General features: G+C 38.1%; 1 protein-coding gene across 15 annotated transcripts in view; it reads right to left on the bottom strand.

Moving 5' to 3' along the window:
• LOC106810456 (papilin-like) overlaps nucleotides 1–21336 on the bottom strand; it is a 126471-nt gene that overhangs the window by 40201 nt on the left and 64934 nt on the right. For 9 of the 15 annotated variants that reach the window (XM_014813821.1, XM_014813820.1, XM_014813832.1 and 6 more), the window contains exons 29-55: nucleotides 20037–20216; nucleotides 19303–19479; nucleotides 18337–18552; nucleotides 17781–17904; nucleotides 17116–17201; nucleotides 15462–15644; nucleotides 14665–14841; nucleotides 14117–14344; nucleotides 13508–13684; nucleotides 13076–13199; nucleotides 12750–12850; nucleotides 11827–12000; nucleotides 10767–10799; nucleotides 10384–10440; nucleotides 9655–9825; nucleotides 8938–8997; nucleotides 8431–8598; nucleotides 7363–7440; nucleotides 6943–7113; nucleotides 6624–6728; nucleotides 6146–6316; nucleotides 4571–4690; nucleotides 3758–3928; nucleotides 3373–3513; nucleotides 2812–2982; nucleotides 730–933; nucleotides 134–304 (exon numbers count right to left, since the gene is read on the bottom strand). In XM_014813821.1, coding sequence (XP_014669307.1) covers nucleotides 134–304; nucleotides 730–933; nucleotides 2812–2982; nucleotides 3373–3513; nucleotides 3758–3928; nucleotides 4571–4690; nucleotides 6146–6316; nucleotides 6624–6728; nucleotides 6943–7113; nucleotides 7363–7440; nucleotides 8431–8598; nucleotides 8938–8997; nucleotides 9655–9825; nucleotides 10384–10440; nucleotides 10767–10799; nucleotides 11827–12000; nucleotides 12750–12850; nucleotides 13076–13199; nucleotides 13508–13684; nucleotides 14117–14344; nucleotides 14665–14841; nucleotides 15462–15644; nucleotides 17116–17201; nucleotides 17781–17904; nucleotides 18337–18552; nucleotides 19303–19479; nucleotides 20037–20216 — 3939 coding nt within the window. The remainder of the gene's footprint in view (nucleotides 1–133; nucleotides 305–729; nucleotides 934–2811; nucleotides 2983–3372; nucleotides 3514–3757; nucleotides 3929–4570; nucleotides 4691–6145; nucleotides 6317–6623; nucleotides 6729–6942; nucleotides 7114–7362; nucleotides 7441–8430; nucleotides 8599–8937; nucleotides 8998–9654; nucleotides 9826–10383; nucleotides 10441–10766; nucleotides 10800–11826; nucleotides 12001–12749; nucleotides 12851–13075; nucleotides 13200–13507; nucleotides 13685–14116; nucleotides 14345–14664; nucleotides 14842–15461; nucleotides 15645–17115; nucleotides 17202–17780; nucleotides 17905–18336; nucleotides 18553–19302; nucleotides 19480–20036; nucleotides 20217–21336) is intronic. The other 6 variants (XM_014813834.1, XM_014813833.1, XM_014813831.1 and 3 more) reach the window with 2 other exon arrangements.

Consider the following 21336-nt stretch of genomic DNA (forward strand, 5'->3'; position numbering starts at 1 on the left):
TGTGCTATGTTGCTAAGACCAAGCACCTATACACTACAAAATCACACTAAAACGCTCAAACCATGAGGTGATGAATGGCAAGTTAATAGAAAGAAAACAGAGCGCATCAGCTATTATGCTGTTGCAAACGTACTGGCACGCGGACAGGCATTAGAGCACTCATCATGTGTTTCAAAGTTGTTCTCATTCCCTTCACAGCCACCATAGTAGAATGGTGCACAGCGGCCACCATCTTCAGTCGAGTAGTACCATCGTAGCACAAACTCATTGCATGAGCCAGGTTCTTTCGGCAGCTCACATATGTCTTAAAATAGTTTAATTACTTTGATCATATCAGGAGTCTATCAAAATTGATAGACTCCTGATCATATCATATTATGTTAATAAATGCTTTAATTACTACCACACAATTATTAATCATGTTGTGCGATCTGAATTTTGCATAGAATAAACAAAATACATGTCACTAGATAACTTTGATGGCCCCAAACAAAAAACGGACAGTATGTCCTTTTTTTCGTGAAGATAAGCTGATGACTATTTTAGGCTGATTCAATCCGTACAGGATATATCACGTCAGTTACCATTTTGGAATTATAATGCTAGCATAGCATGACTACTAGTAGTTGGGCCTCATTGTGCATTGTGATGCTAAATGTCTTGTAATAAATCTCATCTCCTGGCAACCTGTGGAACAGAGTTTGTGAACTATTTAAAAAAAAAACTCACCAATGACTGTGGAAGAAACTGTACTATAATCAGGCTCCATTTCAGTAGTAGCTTCTGGCTCCATTTCAGTAGTAGCTTCTGGCACCATTTCAGTAGTAGCTTCTGGCACCATTTCAGTAGTAGCTTCTGGCACCATTTCTGTAGTTTTTGTCTCTAGGTGAGTAACACCAGTGGATGCTTCCGTAGGTGGTAGTACTGTAAGGCCAGTAAGAGATGAAATATATCAAAGCTAAACACATGCGTCAGCTAGTGCATTGTCATATGCCAAACAGCATAGTAATAATAAATTATTGAAAATGCTCTCATAGATCTCAGCAAAGACAGGACACAAGCCATATTACAATACCATTACTAAAGATGCTCATAATTAAGAGTATAAACCAATGGCTGCCCTTATTCAGAAAGAATATCTATGATAGCAGAAAATATAATAAATATAACTTTTTATAGCGTATGTGAATATAAAATAACTACTCTACTAAAAAAGGGCTTTACAGAAGCAATTAAAGAGTTGCTGGTTATAACTTTATAATGTCCCATTATAGTAGTCACTTGATAAAAATAAAATACTTACTTAAAAATTACTTAAAATACTTATAAAAATGGGTAACATTTCCTGGAAGCAGTCATTATTCCGGAAGAAACAACAGCACTAAGATGGTATTGATTCAGAGAACACAGGGAGTTATTGCAGAAGCACCAACAAGATTAGGATGGTAACTGGTACTATACACAAAGCCATTGTCTCAGAGGTATCAACAACACTAGTATGGTAAATTTTCCGAAGCCAAGCCGAAGCAAAGCCATTATTACAGAACTACTACCGATATCAAAATGGTAACTACTACTAGACACAAAGCCATTATACCAGAATTATTGCTACTACATTAGGACAGTAACCCTTTTGTAGAAGCATAGTCAATAATCAAATAAGGACCAAAATCACTACGATTATGCCAAGAACACTAGGATGGTAACCGTTTTAGAAGGAAAGCAATTATTGCAGAAGAACTAACAACACTAGGATAGTGACCATGCAGTCATAGGAGCAATGCCATTAGTGCACAATCACCAACAATGCTACGATGGTAACCAGTCACAGAAGTAAAGACATTCTTGTAGAAGCAGAAAGAACACAAAGATGTTAATCGTTAACTGTAGCAAAGCTGTGTTGATATAGTGCCAACAATATTAGGATGGTAATTGTTACTATACATGAAGCCATTATTGCAGATGAACTAACAACACCAGGATGGTAAACATTTCAGAGAAGCAAGCCATATTGCAGAAGTACTAACAACACTAGGATTGTAACCATTTTCAGAGAAGCAAAGCCATTATCACAAAAGCACCAAAATCACCATGATGGTACCTGCCTGTAGTAGGAAAGCTGTTGTTGGTGAGGTGGCAACAATATTAGAATGGTACCTGTTACTACACACAACGCAATTGTTGCAGAAGAACTAACAACACTAGGATAGTAACTAGTCGCAGAAGCAAAGTCATTATTGCACAAAGACCAAAAAGTGAAAAATTCACAGTAGCAAAGCCATTGTTGATCAAGTGCCAAAAACATCAGGAAGCTAGTGGTTATTACGAGGAAAGCAATTCCTGCAAAAGACCATCTACAATAGAATGGTTACCTTTCACAGAAGCAAAGCCATTATTCCAGATGTGCCACCAATATTAGAATGGTAACTGTTGCCAGAAACCAAGCGACTGTTGCAACAGTACAGATAGCATGAAGATGGAAACCATTACCAGAAATCAAGGCATTGTTGATAAGCTACCAACAACATTAGGAAGGAATTGTTACCAGAAACAACGTGACTCTTGCAGAAGTGCTAACAATATTATGCTAATAGGAGTTTGCAGAAGCACAGTCACGGTTGCAAACATATAGTTCAGTAGCTGGAAACGGTCACAGGTCATAAACCATGACTATAATGGCATAACAGAAAATATTAGACACTGGCGACAGAAACATTGTACTCAGCGTTAGTGGCGAGAACTAAGCATCCAAATCGTGGCACACAAGGCTACACCTAAAATGACCAGAAATAAACCCGTGGATCCACATACTGGCTCCAGAGCAGAAGTCAGAGCAGTCCTGATGGGTTTCAAAGTTGTTCTCATTTCCTTCACAGCCACCATAGTAGAACGGTGCACAACGATCGCCATCTTCAGCAGAGAAGTACCAGCGCAATACATAGCTGTCACATGGTCCTGCCTCCTTTGGCTGCTGGCAGATATCTTAAAAAGGGTTATATTTAACTAATAAATGACTAGTGCCAATCACATCATTTAACGTGCCTAGTTAATTTGGTATATAACTGATTAATGTGTTATAATATGGAAACAACGTTTCACTAACATTCATATTGTTCTCCACTGAAAATTACTATAAGCATGATCATATCAATAGCTATATATTGTATTGTATAGATTAAGTATTCTATAGATATTTTAATTCTATAACTGATAGATAAGTCTTAAAATAACTGACGTTCTTGATAATTTCATGAAATCAGTCAACAAAATAGATTGCATTATACTGATTAAGAATGGCCTGCTTTTTACATCTACGTATTACTGAAATCTTCACTAAATGATTTTCAACAGCTACCAAATACAATATCATACCATATTTTGACGGTTTCTCTGTCGTTTGCATTGGTCTCATAGTTGTTGTTAAAACAGTAGTAGGAGCTACCGTTGTCATTGTTTCATGTGTAGGTTTAGTTTTACTTGTTTCAGTAACAGGATGGGTAGTTGCTTGAGGTACTGCAAAGTAGCAAACCATGCTTCAACATGTTCGCTGGTGAACTAATTGTAAATGTATTAAAGGCTACTGAAACATCTCGCCATGTCTTTCAACATCTATACCACCACAACACGAGCAAGTGCCTAGTGAACGTCAACGAAGGTTTACTGTTATTGACAGTACAAATTACGGAGCCAACGCAAATCGGCGGAGAGAACAACTGGATTAGCCGACAATTCCGTGAGAAGACACATATCAACCTACATGCTCCTGTGCAGAAGCTCGCGCATTCATCGTAAGTTCCAAATCTGTTGCCATTGCCCTCACAGCCTCCATAGTAGAAAGGTGCACACCGATCACCCTTTTCTGGCGCGAAATACCAACTCAGTATGAAGTCACCACATGGACCTGCTTGTAGAGGCTCTCTGCAGATGTCTTGTATTTTTGTTAAATAGAAAATTACATTTAGATGATCATATTATCTTAAATGATACCATGTGTGTATAAATGCATATATATATATATATGCAAATAAATGTGTAATAAATAGTGCTAATCTAGCCAACGATCATTATGATCAACCCAATTTCGCTAATAGTAAATTAACCCAACATTGCCTAACGTGTCCATTGAGGAATAACAATATATATCAAAATAAATGCAGATTTGTATTCTTAAAATTATGAGACATAAAATATTCTAGTTCAGTGGTATTCACTTGGGAAAAATGTCTATTCACAGGAACATGTGCTTTGTAATGGCGACATAATGTAAATATTTTAAACATTTTTGCAGTCATAAAAGGCTTTGTCTGCATCATGCATATCTCGACTAAGCGAAAACTGTTTAATATGATGCTGCCACATTTCCCATTGGACCTTGCTTAACTTTTTTTTTTTGTGGACTTTGGATAAGACTGCACATTTCCCATGAAACTGAAGTTGGACTGTGAACTAAACTATAATAAGACCATTGCCATACTCAACGTTCATACTCTATGTGTCAATATCTTCCCTAGATCAGGAGTAAATAATAACAAATGTTTGTCATTATTGACCCCTGTCACTATGTAAGTACCATAAGCAGATGGCTTTTCTGTTCCCTCAACCACTTCCTCAGTGATCTCAGTAACTGTTTCTGTGGTGTATGACGCCATAGTGGTTTCGATTACAGAAGCCTGTGTTGTTGATGGTGCAGCTGTAAACGAGGCAGTATGACATGGCATCAAAGCCTTAAGAACAAAATAATCAAAACCTCATCTGTCATATACGTGCCTACTAACAGACTACTAATTTATGAATAGCAACGAGGTAGCAAACCATTGGAAGTCACTTAAACTGTGCCGAGCTTGTATAGTATTCAGCAGAATGCGGTGGTGAGCATTAGGAAACGCCAGCATATGCTGCCGATACAATAATTGACACATGTAAAGCCAGTATGACAGTAGTAATATGCGAAAAAGCGCTGAACTCAATGCAATTCTCTTCGCAGTAGTAACGATGCTACACCGAAGCAAACACTACAGTAATGAATCTCTGTAGCGTAGTGATACTGAGGAACAAGCTGAAAGCACAAGTGCATAATAAAAAGGCAGTAAATAAGCACATTATATTCTTCACAATTAGAGAAGGCAACCAAAGCTACTCAAGCAATGATTTCCGATTTACCACGTTGGACAAGCGGTGAACAGTTTCGAAATATCAAGTTTAGTGCAAAGTTAGTAATTAACTTCGCAGCTACCTGCTACAATCTACAACCGTTTGTCACCTCGGGTGTTTCCAAATGGTTGCAAATCAAGCCTTTATGCACATTATAAAATAAAATAATTTATGATATATAGATTTTCTCAACGTGATAAACTCATATACCATGGTAATATATTAATTAAGATGTACAGATATACATATATATCAACTACATTCACATCAACTTACAAATAGCTGTAGGGAGGCAGATTATTACAATTTCCTTAATTAAAAAAGTTATTACTATTTTCCTTCCTCAACTATACCAGAAATTAGGAAATGCAGAATATGTGATGTCGTCCACTTATAGATAACACCAAAACACATGGTTAGGAATAAAACAAGCTTCACTAAATAGCATGAAAACAAGTTCTTGTAAAACAAGTGCTACAAGATTAAGATGTGAAATAAATAAGTAAAGTTTGTATTGGCTCCATGGAAATTGGAATGAACCAGCTCGAGTATGGGACACCACATACACAGACACCTGCACACACACGCACTCACGCACGCACACACACGCGGATCCCTGGACGCACAAACACCTGACAGGGAAATTCCCAATAGTCATGAATAGCGAACCAAACATCCATTATTAGCAGTCTACTAATTAACACACAAGAAGTGGAAATGGAGATGCCTGTCTAGCAGTAAGAGTCACACCTTGAGAGCCTTGACCAGCAACACAGATCAATCTGAGTCAGCAATGAAACCAGAGTAATGTTGAAGATATGAGAAGGAGATGGGAAACAGAGCGTGATCAGACAGAGAAAAAGAGAGAAAAGAGGGAGAAGGGAGAAGGAGAGAGAAAGAGACAGAGAGAGAGAGATAGAGAGAGATAGAGAGAGAGAGATAGAGAGAGAGAGAGAGAGAGAGGGAGAAGCGATAGCGCCACACTGCCACCTACTGGCTCCTGAGCAGATTGCGTCACACTCATCATATGTCTGATAATTGTTTGCGTTGCCTTCACAGCCACCATAGTAGAACGGGGCACACCGGTCACCCTTCTCCTGAGAGTAATGCCACCGCAGGACATAATCAGCACAAGGACCTGGATCCACTTCAAGATGGCATACACCTTAGGAATAAAATCACATTCTATGTATATTATTGGTCGTAGTTGACAACCAGAGTGATAACCTGACAACTATAGCCTGCTGCCATTTATTGTTTCTTTTCATAGCACAGTCATGTACTTACTCGTGTCACTTGTGATATTTCAATATTTTAAGACAATTTACATATTTTCTTTAGCGACGGATGTGACGCTGTTGTGATGATTGATGACAGAGTGACCAAAATGAACCTAAGCATATATATATATATATATATATATATATATATATATACATATGTGTGCGTATCTAGACGTTGTGAAGATGTACCATATGCATCAACCTCCTCAGGCTCAGTCGTTTCCACCTGTAACATGGTGGTCTTTTGCGCTATTGCCACTGTGGTAGGTTGTTCAGTCACCTTTGCTGGCCGTGCTGCAACGTGTTTGAGTGTTCCATATAAAGAAAGTAGTGTGCATCATATACCGTCAGTATAAATATGCCACATAATTAAATTTCCTGTAAATTTCATCTGCATTACGAGAACACCATTACTTGAACTTTTTAAATTTAAATATCATTATTGTGAGCTTGTTTCATGTGGTGGTTACTCTAAGGAGAACATCACACTTTAACGTGGTAGACCTACTCGCAGCAGAGCAGAAATCGTTGCACTCTTCATACGATGCAAAATTGTTCTCATTTCCTTCACAGCCACCATAGTAGAATGGTGCACAGCGGCCACCATCTTCATCAGAGAAGTACCAGCGCAGCTGATAGTCACTGCATGTCCCAGGTTGTTTTTCTTGATCGCAGATGTCTTTAAAAATGTGACAAATACTGTGACTGCCACGGAGGTGAGAGCAGAATTACTGCTGAACTACCCGACTCCACCCTCTGAACACCCTACATGTTATTAGTATTTATTTATCTATCAGCTCTCGAAATATAAACTTTCATGGTTACTTCCACAACGAATTCACTTATGTTGGATTTTCTTTCTGCCAGACTGGTATGAATCACCACTGAATCAATTTTAGTAACAAACATATTTGACACATTTGTTTACCGTATGAGCTGGGTGTTTCTGTTGTAATAGTAGGCTTCGTCACTTCTGGGCGTGTGCGTATAGGCATTGTTGTCTCTGCTAATATCGTATGATAGACACACCCAATTAAGAATTATCAGGATATTGAACAACACACATTCCAAATCATTGTAATTTCTAAACAAAAAATAAAATTGGTACTGAAATTAAACTAGGTACTAAAATTAAACTAGTGTAGTAATAATATATGACACAGCAAACCATTTAGTAGAGGCAGAGTGTACATGCTATAGCTGTAGTAAGTAACTCTAGGAAAAATAAAAGTTATCAACTAAAGAACAAAGATGTTTTTGATGATTACAGCAAAGACAAACAAACTCTAGTATTTGTGTTGCGTGTACAGATAAGTATTGATAGCCAATGCATTATAAAGGGGCTATTGTTTAATATGCACATGACGAATGGTCACAGTGCACTGCATAAATGCTGGAACTGGTTAGGTGTTAAGAAGTACGTGTACATTTAGTTTGCAACTACTATGTACGTTTCAACGTGGCTGCACTAAGCTCTTGTAAGGAGCTTGTGGGTAGTATTAAGTGTTTCTGGAGGGCGATCAGAATCGCTAATAGTCTCATATACTATATAGATAATTTATATTCTTCTAACTTGTTTTAAGACCAAGATTTACTAACATCTCAAAACGGGGTTCATTTCATGATATACTTGACATGATGGCAGGCTTATGGGCTTGATAATTTGCACAGTTGAATAAATATGCTAGCTAGAAGAAGATATAATCAGAGGCACTTTCAAATATGCCCATCAACGTCAGCTGCAGAAAACTTGGAAAGACTAAGAGATTCATGACAGAACTGTCATGAGAGAGACAGAAAGACACTTCACACAGAAAGTTGCTACCAGGTCAAACAGCAAGTTATCAAACTATCCTGTCCAAGAGAGACTGAAGACAGCACCCAGGAGGCAAACAGATGAGACTCCACGAGTGAGCATTGTTCGCCCAGAGGAAAATGGAGAGCTACGAAAGACGTCAGAGCACCGCAAACATGACGCCACGTGCGCCGCACTTACGTCGCCTCGTGCATTCACTCTCGCATTCCTCGAGAGACTCAAACCTGTTGTCATTTCCCTCGCAACCACCGTAGTAAAATGCAGCACAGCGCTCACGTTCGGTGTCAAAGTACCACCACATGTTGAAATCGCTGCACGGACCTGCATCCTTTGGCAGCTGACACAGGTCTTTGTAAAAACATGCAAGTGATCATCCAACAGTCTCGGTAACCGAATTGTCATGAGGCGCATAGAGTGATACACAATTTACAATTCACAGAAGATATAGACAAAGACATAAAAACATTATACAAATGATTGTCTCCCACAGTTGAAACATGGTACATTTCATCACTGACCAGCAAACGCTAATCACATAACAAATAATGGCCCTGCAACAAACAGGAAAAACAACAGGTATACCTGTATGAACAGTATACTGTCCATAGTTACATAAATTCCTGAAGTTAAAGAGAACCTAAAGTACATGCACACGTGAACATTTAAGTAGTCTAAAAGCTGTCTTACCGTACGGTTCTGTAGGTCTAGTGACTGGGGCTCGTGTACTTGTAGTAGCAGGTGGCGCCGCTGAAACACGTGCACAAAAAAGTTACATCGCAACTCAAAACGTACACTAAGCAAAGTTTACACATTTTAATAATATAATACAGTCACGAAAAGGTCCATGCTCCATATAGGACAAATACACAATTTCAATATAGATACGCTCGAACACACGCTTTACACGCTGACTTTATTTTGAAATAGCACATTTAATCTTGTTTACACTACGCATAAAATCTGGATAGTCAGATCTTGTGACCATGTTGACATTCCCTATTTAAAACTTTTTTCCCCAGTTTTGTAATTGCAGTCAGATGGATGAAGTGCATACAAGCATGTTGTGTATTCCCTTGCCCAGTCCACTCGCTGTGGCCAAATCATTGTCTGAAAATTCTATAGTAAGTGAATTGGACTTAGTATATATTGTTCTCTGCCTTTACTATATAGTGACCCTTCTAAAATATAGAGGGTTCCGAGACTTGCACTAAAAATAGCAATATTACCTACAATCCTGTGCCGCGGATTGTACCATGTCTGAACTGGTTTCTGGAACCGTCATGGCCGGCGGCGTTGCATTGTGGGTAATTTGAAAATTCGCGGAACTCTCTATAGTCACAATGCACACAAGTAAGTGAAAAATCATATTACTATCTACATCACGTGTGACAGAGTGGTACTTACTGACACCATGGCAGGAATCGAAACACTCCTGGTATGTCTCGAAATTGTTCTTGTTGGCCTCACAACCACCATAGTAGAATGGTGCGCATCGGTTTCCCTGCTCCTCAGAGAAGTACCAACGAACCTCAAAGTCTTCACATGGTCCAGTGTCTTTCTGCTGATGGCAGATATCTGCACAAATTATTTAAATATTGAGTAATTATTTCACAATGTCAATTTATACATTGTCAGAAAATTTAATTGTATAGAAAATATTAACAAAAGAACAATTAATAACTGATTTTACTGAAAATAATACCCAAAGTTCTACTCTTTGAAGAAACCTAATCTATATAATATCATTCATAAATACTGTCCTAATGTTGCCAGGAAACTAAACTGCATCATTTTGGTATTTCGCAACCATTGAACAATTATCATAAGTTCTTAAAATTAAAATACTTGCCACTTCAGTTTTGCTGCACATAAAACAAAATAAAATGTCAAAAGAGTGTCATTTATTTGAAATTAGCCCATCAATGGCACCAAAATACTAATTACAACGTTGTGTATACTGGTTATTATAAATCTGCACCTGCAGATCCTTATACAATTAGCCACTCTTACTCCTACATTTTTACCATTCTCAAGTCCAGATAACCAAGCAATTGATGAAGGATATATCAACGCATTCTTATTATGTATTACAATAATGACCAGTGAAACCTATACTGACGTATTAGCACCTACCATATTGCGATGGCTCACCCGCCATTGTGGCCTGAGTGGTCTCTACTGGTAACACAGCTGCAAGTATTAGAAGGAAATGGCTAGTTACTAGAACAGTTATTGTCAACAGTGGGTTTATCATACACAAAATTCTACTGCTTCAGTTTGATCTTAGCTGCTAAACCATGTTGATATTTATTTCATATTTACATCAAATAATAATCCCTTTCAACATGTTAGCGTCATAACTTATGAGGATATTAGAAGCATATATATAAACCTGTAACTGATTTAAGTACTGTGTCAACTGTAATAAGAATAAATTTAATAATAATAATAATTTAATAATTTAATAATTTTGCAAGTTTAATAATAGATCGTTCTATTAATGTAATAGCACTTACTCGTATACACCGGTGGCTTGGTGGCAACCACAGCTGAAACAAATGGAGTCAAAATCATTAGGCTTAAAAAAATCACATCTCAAGATTAATCATATTCTGTGTTATATATATTTATAACACGTTCCATTTATAAAGATTTCACTAACAGTAATTGCCATCAATTAGCTTGAAATTAGTGCTCACATTTCATTAAAAATCACTGGAAATTTTATCAGACTTCCACAGCTATGTGAAGTTAATAATCAGAAATATAGCAAAATAGGACAGAGTATTTTAACTGAGCACATAAAAAAGAACAACTAAGATTTATTGAAATCATTGTTGCTAATTGAGACTAACACAATTAGAGGACAGTTTCCTTTTTATCAGATAGAATAGAAATAAACCTCTACTCAACCATGACTACCATATCTGTCAAACAGTAGATTCTCGTTCGTGACATAAGAAGAACTAGCTACACTTTCTACGAATAAATTCAATACTATACAAAATATAATGACAACAAGTATTGATGAGTAGTCAAACAAATGGTGCCACACAAGAAAGAATATATGGAAAACTGTGTTCAGACAAAAAGAAAAGATAACGACACTTGTTATTGATTTCATACAATACAAATTAAATTATTACATTATGTATTAATCATCATTGCCTGCGCAACTGGTACACCACAAATAAGCTTAAATAAATTTTCTGTAAATGAGTCGCAAAAGCAATGACAACAAATGACTAATTAGGTCTGTAGAAATAGTTAATCAGGGAAAACCCATATAGCTATCACAAGGACAGTGATACAAAATTCCATGTTATGACATCTCGGTTAGCATTAGGTATCTTATAAGTTGACATCAGAGGAAAATTAATGAGAATGCACAAATATTATACAGGTTACATACATTATGAACAGCTAGGTGACAAAATAACAAACTGGTTCACAGCTAGATGGTATATAGCTATATTATACACTAATAAAGACACACATAAGACATGGTAAACTATATCTAAAAAAAAATACAAAATGTGTCACACAAAAGCTGCATGCAGCGGTGCGGTCACCTACCACCAGATACACAGCCATCCTCGCACTCTTGCTGAGACCCATAGTTGTTACTGTTGCCCTGACAACCACCATACCAGAATGGAGCACATCGTCCACCATCACGTTCAGCATCAAAGTACCAGCGCAACACATACTCGTCGCATGTACCTTCATCCTTTGGCTGGTAACATTGTTCTTAACAAAGTGCAAAAACCAGCAAAAGCGAATTGATATCCTACATATATATAGCACAACCACAGAAGCAAAACCAGTGCAGTCCAGTTTAATCCAGTGTCATTGCCCTGGATCATTCGCAGGCATACACCACTAATCTAGAGAAACCAGCAGGCATAATATTCACTTTATCTGTAGCACATAACACCCAAACACGTAAGCTTCCAAAAGTTTTTCTCAGATGGATACTACATTAGTTTGTGCTGACAAATCTATCCAAAAAGGTTAACCTTCTCTTTGTGGCAATAACACAAATCTTAGCAGCCACTGCAGCAAAAGAGTTTCATGCAATATTCCACATGAACAAAGTTGTACTACTCGATTGCTAAATATTACCAATCGTGTGGTGTCGTGTTTGTTATTGATAACACCATTGCTCATGTTTTTGACATTTGCAATAAAAGTCAATTTGCACATTTTACTAAAGCTAATTCTATTAGTTGAGATATTTGGCATGCAGGATAATTCGATTTTACTGAAAATAATGCTGAAACCTGCACTAGCATTCTTATACACAAGTTAATTTCCCTGCCTGCAATTAGGAGCTTAACTCAGAAACAAGTGCGTTACAGGGTTCTGACTAGCTTATGCCAATAGCAATAAAAATCAAAAGGCACATTCAAGAATAGTTCCAACTCACTCACGCTGATATGCAATACAATGTATATGCACTTATAGGCAAAAACCTAGCAGAACTACTGAATGCATACCTTGGCCCTCAGGTGCTTCTGTATGTGGTGGCCGTGTCGGGGTTGGTTCCGTCACCAGCTCTGTTATACATTTCTGTTCGCACTCAGACTTGCTCTCAAATCTGTTATAGGTCCGAAACATGAATACATCAATACATGATACATCAGGTGGGAGTAATGTGGTACAATAACATGAACAATCCACTTTTTTATGCCACCTGGTTTAAGCTACTACTGTGAGGAATACATAAACGAATGAGTGCAAATTTACAAATCACTAGATAATACATGTGCACTGACCATTAACGACGTAAATATGTTTTTCATACATTCTCGCACTACCTTACCTGTTAGCATTGCCCTGGCAACCCCCGTAGACGAACTCTGCACACTGTCTCGTCTGCTTATCATAGAACCATGACTCGATGTAAGCAAGGCAAGGACCCGCATCTTTATCGAGTTGACAGGTATCTATGAATATACAATGTCATTTATGCGTAAGCATGCTAAGTAACTGCAACCAAATCGATGTGGTCAAATGTTTATATCATTTTTAGAGGTTAGTACACTGCAAAGACTACCAACCCAGAGATTGCTTCGCCTCTTCCAAAAGTAGTAACTATAGCACCCTGTCATGTAAAATTGTGTCATAAATGCTTAATAATGGAAACCCAATGGAAGACTGGTCAGACATTCTTAGTTTATAGAGGATAGCACATTGCAATCACTATCTCCTAGCAATTCTGCTTCTTACAAAAGTAACAGCTACAGACACTGACCTTCAGATTTAACTCCACTGCAATATCTCTCGCAGTCACTCTTTTCGCCAAAGTTGTTCTGGTTGCCACCACAACCACTGTATGTAAATTCCTTGCACGAACCCACGCCAGCATCGTAGTAATGGCGCAGTACTCTGTCATTACAGCGACCAGTCTGGTGCCCCATAAGACAGATGTCTGCAACGTGCAATTATTTATCGTAAACATAATTGCAGTGTGATGCTGTCACACAGCCTGAAGCATAGCACTAATAGAAATGTGCAGGGTGGTTATGCATATGCAAACAGTCAAAATGTTTCAATATTTATGAATACCTATCATACTCTTTATGGTAAAACTTGATGTTCTAGGATATACGTTATTAAAAATGCCTACAACGACTTCCGTAAAGCCACCTTAATTCTAACTGTTCTGAAATAAATCATGGCACCAAGAACAAATTTATTCAATTAGATGCTTCTATTATCTTCTGGGGTAAACGTATATGTATTAGATGTTTAGTGGATTCTGGTGTCAATATGTCAGATCATTAGCACATGGATGGGTTATATATGCCTCTTGACTATCGATATCTTGGATCTACCTAATGGGGAACATTCAAAAGGGTACCTTCTCTGGTTAGTCGAACTGGTTGTGTTTGCGTGGGCTGTGGGGTTGTCGTCAGTGCAACCATCTTTCCGCATGTGTCTTCACACTCTTCAATTGTCTTGAATCGGTTTCCGTTACCATGGCAGCCACCATATGTAAACTGTTGACACTTCCCTACTTTGTTGTCATGGTAATACATTTGAAGTCCAGCCCTGCATGGTCCAGGATCCTTGGGCATGTTGCACCAATCTATAGCATAGCAGCTTACTGTAAAACTCCTACACCATGTTCATCACATATATATATACATGTAGTAAGGCCAAACCTCTGCTCACAAACATTAAGGGCCCGTTTTCAGAAGTAATACAGAAATTAAAAGCTGGTATATGTTTTTGGCAATGCTCTTCTACTATCATAATACTAGTACAACACTTTAGCACAGTTCAGGATTGTTTCGACTCAACTTGCCGGTATATTCTGACCTAACTTTTGTTTGCTATATTAGAGATATGGCCGTAAAAATATGTTCCTTGGTCCACTGAAGCACAAACCTTCTATATTTTGCATACCTTGTGTTTGGTAGATGCCACATGCTCGCTCACAACCCTCCCTATTGTCGTATCTGTTGGCATTGCCTTCACATCCACCATAAGCGAATGTCGCACACTGACCAATCTCGTTGTCATAGTACCAGGCGGTGGTGTATGCCTCACACGGTCCAGGATCAGAAGGCATGCTACACACATCTTAAACATACCGTACAATAAAAGTTTAAAATTCCTAATAACAACATGTTATACAATATATGACTACAAATGTAATTTATATCCATGCTCAATACGAATAGCTTGCTAGTGGCCTGTAGCTATGTAACATGATTTTAATAATATATAAAATATGTATATAATGTAAAATAAAGTGAATTGACAAAGGTTATATTTTAATATACACAAGATGCATCTTACTGGGGTGTCATGACAATAGTGATCCAGGCATATTCCCTGGAACAGACATTCTCTGAAATGCCATTGCCGACCCTCCCAACCAATTCAAAACTTAAAAACACTTAAAAACCATGTGCTATTATAATTCATAAGTGTCTTCTGAATTCATTGTGCGTTTTGGTATGTGATGAAATATTTAGTCTATCATATTCTATCAGAGATTTTCACAACCCTGTTGACAAAGTATAGACAGGTAATTTTATATTTAAAAATGTAGGGAAGTATGATGATCACTGGAAACATCAAAATGGTACTCAATATCTAATACCCACGATGAAGGTTTTAAATGATGATAAGCGTATGAGGTAGACAGCACTATGTGATTAATATTATTAATCTTGGTTAATGAAGACTTGCTTTACCTTCCTCAACAATGCCTCCACAATAATCCTGACAAAGTTGTTCTGTTTGGAAATTATTATGGTTGCCACGACAGCCACCCCATTTGAACGATTGGCACCGGCCAGTGGCCTGATCATATCTCCAGCGCTCCTGGTAGTCGTCACATGGTCCAGCATCAAGTGGTAATTCACACACAGAGACTTCTGTGTAAAGAAAAACATGATTGTAACTAACGCACTCACTGACATGGATGTTGATATTTACTACATGCCTTACTGACTTACCTGTCCAATTAAAACTAGAAATGGCAGTTGTCGCCAACTACATGTATCCCCCGTAATCTAGTATGAATGAAATATCTCCGTAAGGACGTACAAGGTAGGTAAAGTGAAATAAGTCACAAAGACAAAGGTTTGTTACACAACTCATCTGCCTGAGATGTGCAAGTATGTCAAATTTGGTTACCTTAGGGGTTTTGGTAAGCAACACACCTTCTCCCCAAGATGTGTAAGTATACGAAGTTTGCTCGCGCTAGGTCAATTAGGGGCCGAGTTATAGAGCGGAAGGGAAATATGATGAAAGTCAAGGTCAAATAAAGGTTGCAGTGACCTGGTTTTGGTACGCGACACACCCTCTCCCCAAGATGTTTAAGTATACCAAGTTTGGTCGCGCTAGGTAAATTAGGGGCCGAGTTATAGAGCGGAAGGACAATATGATCAAGGTCAACGTCAAGGTCAAATAAAGGTCGCAGTGACCTGGTTTTGGTACGCGACACACCTTCTCCCCAAGATGTGTAAGTATACCAAGTTTGGTCGCGCTAGGTCAGTTAAGGGTTGAGTTACAGAGTGGAAGGGAAAGTGTCTGCGGCAGCGAGCGGCGGCTGGACAGACGTGAAACCATAGTATCCCCGCCGACTTCGTCGCGGGGGATACAATAAACTCCTCTAGTAATGATAGGCCGTGCCAAATATGTATCACTATCATATTTTAGTACAAGTGAATACCAGAAGAATCTATTGAAAATGTAGTAAGCTTGCTGTAGACTTTACTGCCGGATTAAACCACATTAATACTCAGACAATAAAATCGGTTCCAACAACCATGCTGCTTTATTCACAAGCTCCCTGCCAATCTGCTCACAGTGTATACGCAATACGTTTCTGTTCTACTTTCTGTTTATGTTCGTGGACCGGTTAGTTTACGTATCAGCTTACCTCAGGGTTAAACACTACACTTGCCTAAATACAAATAGGAATTAGTATAGTGAGCCCTCTCGATTAACCTTGAACACCATAAAGACAAAATGGCAAATTAACCACGGTAACATCATATGGCCAAGAGAAGAATATATATATATATATATATATATATGGCCTAGATAAAGGATCAACGCAGAACAGAGAACGCTGGAGGAGGATCATCGCAAATCCAACCCCAGGCACGGGAAAAGATGGACTATAAACGAAGATGATGATGATGATGATATATATAATATGGCATATATACAAGCAAAAAGTAGGAAAACCATGTTCTCGTTTAAGTAATAAACCCCAAACTCTTTAACAATAAATCCAAATTGAGATCATTTTATTAATATAAGCACTCTATTTTCTCTAAAATAAGACAGACCGATTATCTATGGAGTTTAAGTACCATTAATTTTTAATATACTCACGTTCAACTGTAGGGGCAGCAGTTGTTGGTGGTAAAGTTGTTGCTAAGCGTCCGCACCGTTGCCGGCACTCATCAGGCGTGTCAAACCTATAAAAAATGCAAATATTGGCTTTCAATTATAGATAACTTGTGAAATTCACATTTTAGCTATAAGCTAGTAACAAATGAATGTGTTTATGTACACTGCATAAAAATTACCGTTTTTGAAATTAACTGCATGATTATACAGATAACGACTGGATAGATGATATGATGGAAAACACGTCATGTGTCTTACTGCCAAATCACTTTAATGTTTGAATACTACAGTAGGGTACTATATGATCCATATAATCGTGAAAACGTTTACATTTTGTTCTTGTAAATCCATAGATTTATTGCCATTACCGCCTTAACTGGCTGTAATTTATCACAAAATCGTTTTTCTTCATTTTTCTTGTAGATATACCTGGTCACGCATTCCCTGCAGTTGCTTGCACAAGTTGCCATAAACGGGTTTTTACAATGTCGCTCATACGATTGAAAATGTCAATAACATGTCATTTCTTATTTTGGTGAGGCTTTATATTTTACACGAATGGTGTGGTCTTTCTAGCCAAACCAAAAAAGACGTGTTACTGATATTATTTAATTATAGGAGCAACACAGTTTGCTTTTCTTACACACCTGTTGTCATTTCCATCACAGCCTCCATAGTAGAATGGCTTACAGATGCCATCATTGCTGTCAAACCACCAGGTTGCTACCCAATTTCCACATGGTCCAGCTTCTTTGGGCAGTGTGCAGATATCTAAATTCATGGTCAGAGGAACAAATTATGTGCCGTAGTAATAAAGTGTGAAAGCATTAATATTGATTACTTTCAGATACTAGTTAAGTAACATGGTAAGATTTGTCAGGTGAAAGCTGTGGCAAATAACTACCAATTAGTTAAAAAAAAAACTGTATGTAATAGGGATTAGGGACCTTTTCTTCTAAATTGAGTGTTGCAGGAATTTTGCTATTATAATTGTTTGTGATGATTTAAAGTCAATTTTTGCATTCACCAAGACAATATTATGTACTAGCAGTAGCAAGCAAGACATAGGCAAGTCTTGGGTAACGAATTTAACACAAATTTCATTCCAGGTGGGTATGTGCAGACGTGAAGGGTTGGAGTTGGGTTGGGGTTACGACATCAAAAGAAAGCAAACAACATACGGGAGCAAGAGGAATGATTTACCCTCAGGTGCAGCCGTTGCAATGTACATTGGTGTGTGCGTCTCTGCCAGGCATCGATTTTCACACTCGTACTGTGTGTTGAATCTGTTATTATTTCCTTCGCAGCCTCCATAATGGAACATGACACACCTCATCTGGGCAGCATCATAAAACCATTTCTCCTGTCTCTCTTGACAAGGTCCAACTTCCTTTGGCAATGAGCAGACATCTGCAGGGCCTGGGAAACGACACTCAATACTAAATCGCTGGACTACACAATGTTTTACCATCTAAACCTTCACACAAACTTGGTTCAGACAAGGTGTTGCATCACCAACCAATAAGCAGCTGCTACAGTCCTACCTCTAGGTTGAGATGAACCTACAACTCTATAAAGTTATCTAGAAAAAACAAAATGAATTAGATTGACAAAATATATTAAACATAAATATATAGAATGGAGGTGTATGCACGTGAATTAAAGGTCACATCGAACCAGTATCTGAAAGAGATACTAAAGATATTACCAGCGATCCTCAAAATACATGGAACCCGAATCTTTGCAATTTCTTAGCAATTTATATGTTCCGCAAAAACCTTAGTTTCTAAGAAATTGGCAGTGCAGTCACCACTGTCATGAAAGTCTACAGTGTCAAAGCATGCGATTTGTTACATTCACATTTATCAATCTAAATACTGATAATCTTACAATAACACTCACTGAAGAATGTAAAGGTACAATGTCACGTCACTATCTTTTAAATATCATACTCTAATTATTGCCACATCTCACTGAATTGAGAATTCCTTCTAGATATATACAAAGCATGCTTTTGAGTCATCAAGAGATGGCCACAAAATGCATCATAGAGTAGTGGCAATAAGAATGCCATTTGATATTGCAAGAAATACTCAAATTGAATATGTGCTGTGAGATTATACCTTAAAAGTTCCACAGTCAGTCACACTAAGATTGACAAATGCTTACCGAGAGTGGACATATCACCACATACTCGTGCACACTCATCCCTGGATTCAAACCTGTTGCCATTTCCTTCACAGCCTCCATAGTAGAATGGCTTACACTGACCATTATAGATGTCATAAAACCACCGCACAAGGTTTTCACTGCATGAACCTTCCACCTTGGGCATAGTGCATACATCTAGAAAAAAAATGGTCAACAGAAATGCAGTAATCTCTCTAACAAATCCTCGATCATTCTACTTTAGATATGCAACAACCAGTGCCACCACCAGACCTGTAACGGTACATCAGGTCCACCCTGCCCTCAAAGCTGAAGCAAATTTTTGGCATCCCATAAATCCTCCGTAATGCCTAAATTGCTTAATCAACATGTTTTGATTTCTAGCTGTGTTAATTTTTAACAATTATAACACAGTCATTCTGTGTTTTCATAGCTGGGAATTTTAGAATTGACCTGTGTATTAGGGGCCACTTACAACATGCACAATTGACCCCAATTAGCAAATAGGGATGAATTGCCCAAATGGCCGACATGCCTTCTGGCCTGAAATACCCTAGGAATATCCCTGAATAACTATAATAATAAATTCTAAGATTTGTAATGTTTGAATTTATACAATATGGAATACAATAATGGCAATTGTAAAACAAAACAAAAACATACAGACGAGAATAAAAAACATTCATGCATGCACTAATTTAATCCAGTTAACATGGTTATTGACATGTGCTGACCTCTCAGAGACCGTGTGGAATTACAGTGAGTCTCACACTCTCCCTTGGTAAAGAAGCGGTTCTTGTTGCCATGACAACCAGAGTATATAAACTTCTCACAGAGGCCTGTAGAGGAGTCATAGACCCAGCGTGGGAAAGTACCATGACAGGTTCCCACCTCCTTTGGCAAAGAACATATATCTGTGCATATAAAAAGACAGCCGAGTTACAGGCGGATTATTGGCTAGGGCAAACACTAGCTATGCTGTTATATTTGAGAAAACTTTAAATTATACAAGATAATTTGAAAACAAGTGCCGCATGAGCGACAGTGCTCATCTGAGGTCTGCTCCTCTACTGTACTGGCCTTTGTTTCTGAACTGCAAAAGGTTGAAAGCCTGTTCCATCGCTAAATCGGCTACGTCGTCATCAAAACTGTTTAGCATAGGTATTAACACTAAAACTAAACCTTAACACTGCATCCTACTTCATACCTGTTCGAATGTCTTATCGTGTCATAATGTAGAACTAGCCTATAGTTGGCACGAGATGGCGCGTGCAAGTGTAATCAATAATCAAAGATGGCATCGCCCTTCGTACGTTGGTGATAAGTCAAGAAAGTAGAGATAACCTAATTTCATTGAGTTGCTGAAATTCACAGGCTAAAATCCAAGTATATTCAGGCAGGCGACAATTTTGCTCAGCTGTGAGTAATAAATTAAACACATCTCCATTGCAGGTGTGCATGTTTATTAGAATAGAAGTGCCAGTTCACCCCAATGCATGAGTAATGGGTTGCCCCCGGGTTTTTGCCTACATTTCGAATGACGGTAGCCACGCGAGCATTCAGGGTGCTATTAATATACAGACAGCTTTAGAAAATAATATGATTTAAGGAGCGTAAACCTTGTTCAACAAACTTTTGTCTTTGCAATTGAACTGCAAATGTAGCCTCACATCCACACAGGTATATATGGCTCTGATAATGCCAAAAGCAGTTCAGTCCTTTGTTAACAGTCAACAAATCCATGTTTAACCCTCCTCTCGAGGGTCAAAAGGAGACACTTACTCTTTGCACGTCAGTGGAAAGCACATTTCATGGTCCTTTCAATAAAGTGATAAAAATGGTAGGTTAGCGCTGAAACAAAAAAGTTTTTCACTCTGTCCATTAGGCCATGTCCTCAGAAAATGTCTGATATCTGAACTTTCCCCCACTGCCCTTTGACCTGTGACCTCCAATTTCGCACTGGTGATGGGTTTCCTGCCCATCACACTATACACCGAATATTAAGAGCATAGGTCGAGCCGTTCAGATTTGTGC

The sequence above is a fragment of the Priapulus caudatus genome, unplaced genomic scaffold (assembly GCF_000485595.1).
Source record: "Priapulus caudatus unplaced genomic scaffold, Priapulus_caudatus-5.0.1 Scaffold442, whole genome shotgun sequence".
Classification (NCBI taxonomy): domain Eukaryota; kingdom Metazoa; phylum Priapulida; class Priapulimorpha; order Priapulimorphida; family Priapulidae; genus Priapulus; species Priapulus caudatus.